Source organism: Portunus trituberculatus, chromosome 11 (genome assembly GCF_017591435.1).
Source record: "Portunus trituberculatus isolate SZX2019 chromosome 11, ASM1759143v1, whole genome shotgun sequence".
NCBI classification, from domain to species: Eukaryota; Metazoa; Arthropoda; class Malacostraca; order Decapoda; family Portunidae; genus Portunus; species Portunus trituberculatus.
The window spans coordinates 4,062,386-4,068,061 of record NC_059265.1 but is presented as its reverse complement, the minus strand read 5'-3'; the positions used below and the strand labels follow the sequence as shown (position 1 = coordinate 4,068,061).

General features: G+C 41.4%; 1 protein-coding gene across 1 annotated transcript; it reads left to right on the top strand.

The window, feature by feature from the left end:
- Positions 1-4,957: 4,957 nt before the first annotated feature.
- LOC123502514 (piggyBac transposable element-derived protein 3-like) lies at positions 4,958-5,338 on the top strand. Its single transcript, XM_045251636.1, has one exon. It carries the CDS (start codon positions 4,958-4,960, stop codon positions 5,336-5,338), a length of 381 nt encoding a protein of 126 aa, XP_045107571.1.
- Positions 5,339-5,676: the final 338 nt, after the last annotated feature.

The following is a 5,676-nucleotide window of genomic DNA, read 5'->3' as shown; positions in this document are numbered from 1 at the left end:
ACTTTGTCACTGGATCATAAAAAACACACAAAGCGAGTAGATGAAGCACTGATGGAGCGATGGCGTGGGCATGTACTGTAAATATCTTGAAACACCCTAAAAAAGCCTTAAAACAGCCAAAAACAGTCTTAAACACCCTAAAACACCCTCAAATATCCTTTAAACAGCCCTAAAAAGCACTAAAACAGCCTTAACCAATTACCGCCCAGTGGATCATGTTTGGTGATCTGTCTTTGATGGCCTGTATCTTAAACATGCTGAGCAAATTGAGTTTAGAAAAGTGTTCTTACAGTAAGCAGAAGTGGGAGGACCTATTTATAGCAACGACATTCAAATCTCCCAGTGGTCACGTCATTAGGAGGATTGAATTTTCGTGAATTTTTTGTTCATGTTCAGTAAAAAATGGTGATGAAGTGTATGTCATATTTCTTGATCCTTTTCACTATACAAGCACAACACTTTCTACATGACATGTCAGTTGAATTATCTGCCCTATCACACCATCTACCGAATTGCAAGTTCACTACAATTAGAGGTGACAAATATGGTCCACTGGGCGGAACCGTTATCAGTCACCCAGTGTGAGATTCACAGCAGCACAGCAGCACAGTTGCCTGTAGACGTACTGTATACATCCTCCTGATTCTCTGATATTGTGAATGAATACTTAACAGAGCATATACTTACTAGCTTGAAAAGTTATTTTGCTCAACAGCTGCGAAATATGTCTAATGCTCCTGTGAAATGCCTCAGTGTGCAAGAAGCTACACACTTGTCATGTAGTGAGGAGTTCAACGTTGATCATGATGCAGAAGTAATAATAGACTTGGTGAACATTCCTCCTGATGATGATCTAAGTGATGAGGATGAAGTTGATGATGATAATACACTTATACCAATGGTAAAAGATGTCCCTGGTGCCATTGAAATTCATACCACACAAACCTGGCCAAGGAATGAAGAAAAAACGACGTCTGGACTGTGTTGATACACCAGTGTGGAGTAAGAAGGTTAGCGTTAGTTATTTGTTTAGTATTATGTCATGTTTTGTTAATAAAGTAATATGATGATGATTAACGTGTATTCACCAGATTCTTTATGTCATGTTTACTCAGGTATTTGTCTGTGGCCAGAATTACTCAAACACTAATTCATTGATTTTTCATCATTACTGTTGGAGTTTTAACTTGGAAATGCATGTAATGCTAAATATTTACTAAAGTGCTGTTTCTACTTCCAGGCACATGATACCACGGTACTCCAAGTGGGGTGAGATGTCAAACCAAACCGAAAAGCTGAAGGCCAAACTGCACCAACAACTTGACGGTCACACACCAGTTGACATCTTTGAGGATATTTCACCGACGACATCTTTGCGCTCATAAAGCGAGAAACAATCCGTTATGCACACACAGTGAAAAATGATCCCCTGTTTAGCTTGGAAGACCATGAACCAAAAGCCTTCATTGGCTTCCTGATCTATTCTGGGTACGTCACTCTTCCTAGCGAACCACTTTACTGGTCTGATGCTGATGATGTGGCTCAAAATACTGTCAAACAATTAAGCTCTATCCAGGAACAAGTACTTGAAGATAAAAGCGTACCTACATGTACAAGACAACAACAGTCGCCCACAAGATTGCACAGACAAGGCTTTCAAAGTCCGGCCCCTGATTGATATGCTAAATTCTTCATTCCAGCAGTATGGTGTGTTCCATAAGACTTTATCTGTTGATGAAATGATGGTGAGATACTATGGTCATGATGGCCTCAAGCAATTGATCAGGGGGAAGCCCATCCATCAGGTTTGGGTACAAGCTGAGGTCGCTTTGTGGTGATGAGGGTTATTGCTACAAATTTGACCTGTACTGTGGCCGTGAAAATCGTCCAGCACTCCAAGAAATGACTCTAGGGACACAGTTTGTTCAGTGTGATTGATAACCTTTTCACATCGTGTGATTTGACATCACATTAAAAGAGAAATATATGGTATATAATTTTGTTTTTGTGTAGGGGTTCCTTGAGACATGTCATGTATTTGAAGGGTTACGCAAGGGTAAAAAGATTGAGAAACGCTGCCTTATTCGTTACCATATTCTCTCTCTCTCTCTCTCTCTCTCTCCTTATTCGTTTTCATATTCTCTCTCTCTCTCTCTTATTCGTTTACATATTCTCTCTCTCTCCCTCTCCTTATGCGTTTCCATATTCATTCTCTCTCTCTCTCTCTCTCTCTCCTTATGCATTTTCATATTCTCTCTCTCTCTGACCAATAGCGTGGCTTCATATATGTGACGTCAAATCAGCTGGGTGAAGGAGCTGTGAAGTGGGAGCCGGGAATCAAGGCGAGCACGCGGATGGTTTCTTGGGGACAGTGCCCACTCTTCTAAACCAACATATATGCTTTCCATCTCCTTAATTGTCATCCTCACCACTTCCATCACTTTCTTCCTGGGAGCTCCTGGCCTCACTGTCCTTTTCTGGCAAATATTCCTCATGTGAGTCACTAATGAGGCCTTCTGATTGACTGTCATTGTCCTCAGAATCCTGTAATTCATCTAATAGAGCCAGCTCACCCTCAGAATCCCTCAAGGGTGACAATGACAACACCATTACACCACACTGGTCAGTAACACACTGCCCAACGGCCACCACCCCTCCCCTCAGGCCACACGGTCCCTCCCCCCAAGCCACCGTACCCAGTGTCCCTGAAAACAGTTAGTCACTTTGTCACTGAATCATAAAAAACACACAAAGCGAGTAGATGAAGCACTGATGGAGCGATGGCGTGCATTACTTCATCGCCTCAGGAGCAAAAATTTTAAAATACCTTGAAACACCCTTAAAACACCCTAATATAGCCTTAAAACAGCCAAAACAGTCTTAAACACCCTAATACACCCTCAAATAGCCTTTAAACAGCCCTAAAAAGCACTAAAACAGCCTTAACCGATTACCGCCCAGTGGATCATGTTTGGTGATCTGTCTTTGATGGCCTGTATCTTAAACATGCTGAGCAAATTGAGTTTAGAAAAGTGTTCTTACAGTAAGCAGAAGTGGGAGGACCTATTTATAGCAACGACATTCAAATCTCCCCAGTGGTCACGTCATTAGGAGGATTGAATTTTGTGAATTTTTTGTTCATGTTCAGTAAAAAATGGTGATGAAGTGTATGTCATATTTCTTGATCCTTTTCACTATACAAGAACAACACTTTCTACATGACATGTCAGTTGAATTATCTGCCCTATCACACCATCTACCGAATTGCAAGTTCACTACAATTAGAGGTGACAAATATGGTCCACTGGGTGGAACCGTTATCAGTCACCCAGTGTGAGATTCACAGCAGCACAGCAGCACAGTTGCCTGTAGACGTACTGTATACATCCTCCTGATTCTCTGATATTGTGAATGAATACTTTACAGAGCATATACTTACTAGCTTGAAAAGTTATTTTGCTAAACAGCTGCGAAATATGTCTAATGCTCCTGTGAAATGCCTCAGTGTGCAAGAAGCTACACACTTGTTATGTAGTGAGGAGTTCAACGTTGATCATGATGCAGAAGTAATAATAGACTTGGTGAACATTCCTCCTGATGATGATCTAAGTGATGAGGATGAAGTTGATGATGATAATACACTTATACCAATGGTAAAAGATGTCCCTGGTGCCATTGAAATTCATACCACACAAACCTGGCCAAGGAATGAAGAAAAAACGACGTCTGGACTGTGGTGATACACCAGTGTGGAGTAAGAAGGTTAGCGTTAGTTATTTGTTTAGTATTATGTCATGTTTTGTGTTAATAAAGTAATATGATGATGATTAACGTGTATTCACCAGATTCTTTATGTCATGTTTACTCAGGTATTTGTCTGTGGCCAGAATTACTCAAACACTAATTCATTGATTTTTCATCATTACTGTTGGAGTTTTAACTTGGAAATGCATGTAATGCTAAATATTTACTAAAGTGCTGTTTCTACTTCCAGGCACATGATACCACGGTACTCCAAGTGGGGTGAGATGTCAAACCAAACCGAAAAGCTGAAGGCCAAACTGCACCAACAACTTGACGGTCACACACCAGTTGACATCTTTGAGGATATTTCACCGACGACATCTTTGCGCTCATAAAGCGAGAAACAATCCGTTATGCACACACAGTGAAAAATGATCCCCTGTTTAGCTTGGAAGACCATGAACCAAAAGCCTTCATTGGCTTCCTGATCTATTCTGGGTACGTCACTCTTCCTAGCGAACCACTTTACTGGTCTGATGCTGATGATGTGGCTCAAAATACTGTCAAACAATTAAGCTCTATCCAGGAACAAGTACTTGAAGATAAAAGCGTACCTACATGTACAAGACAACAACAGTCGCCCACAAGATTGCACAGACAAGGCTTTCAAAGTCCGGCCCCTGATTGATATGCTAAATTCTTCATTCCAGCAGTATGGTGTGTTCCATAAGACTTTATCTGTTGATGAAATGATGGTGAGATACTATGGTCATGATGGCCTCAAGCAATTGATCAGGGGGAAGCCCATCCATCAGGTTTGGGTACAAGCTGAGGTCGCTTTGTGGTGATGAGGGTTATTGCTACAAATTTGACCTGTACTGTGGCCGTGAAAATCGTCCAGCACTCCAAGAAATGACTCTAGGGACACAGTTTGTTCAGTGTGATTGATAACCTTTTCACATCGCGTGGCCTCCTAACCATTCTCACTGGAAAAAACACGAGCCACTGGAACCGTGCGAGAAAATAGGCTGCAGCAGTGTCCCGTCAAGGCCAGCAAAGTCATGACCAAAGAGGAAATTCATGATGACTGTAGGTTCGACAAGAAGATCCTTGTAGTCAAGTGGAATGACAACAAAGTAATGACAAACTATGACAGTGTTGATCCCCTCACCACGGCACAGAGGTGTGACAGAAGAGAAAGAAAAGAATCGACATGGTGCAGCCTGAACTCATCAACACATATAACAAAGGCATGGGAGGAGTTGATCTGCACGATTGGCTCATAGGAAAGTACAGCATTGCTATACGTGGGAAGAAGTGGTATTGGTGTCTCTTGACCAGGATGATAGACATGACAATCATCAATAGCTGGCTGCTCCATAGACTTGTGTCAGATGAGCCTATAACCCTCCTGGAATTTCATCGCCAGATTGCAGTGAGCTACCTCAAAGCTGCTGCTGTGAATAGAGAAAAGCCAAGATTCACCTCATCACTGGGTTTGCCGACACCTTGGAGTCTCCGACGTGATGGTGTACAGCACTTCATTACCCGCACTGGCGACAGCAAAAGGCTTAGATGCCAGTTAGTAGGATGAGACAAAGGCCAACAACAAAATGCGTGAAGTGTGACGTCGCACTGTGCATGGAGTGTTTTGCAAATTTCCACACACGTACATGAATATGAGGTCGAATGTTCATAGCAACAAATACAGTAATGTATATTTTGTGGATGAATAGCAGCAGTGCAGCAGAAAGTGATATAAAAGAGAAATATGTGTATGCCAAGTATTAGGACTCATTTTTGCTCATGTACAATTTATGAATAAAAAGGTACAAATTTGAAACATTACAATTAGCCCAATTTGTAACTAGAAAAATACGCAGATGCTAAGTATACTACAAAAAGTATAGAAACCTTGATTTTTCCTTTACT

Bases quoted from the DNA above. Each gene is read 5' to 3' on its own strand.
- LOC123502514 (XM_045251636.1), top strand. From the start codon at position 4,958: ATGGTGCAGCCTGAACTCATCAACACATATAACAAAGGCATGGGAGGA.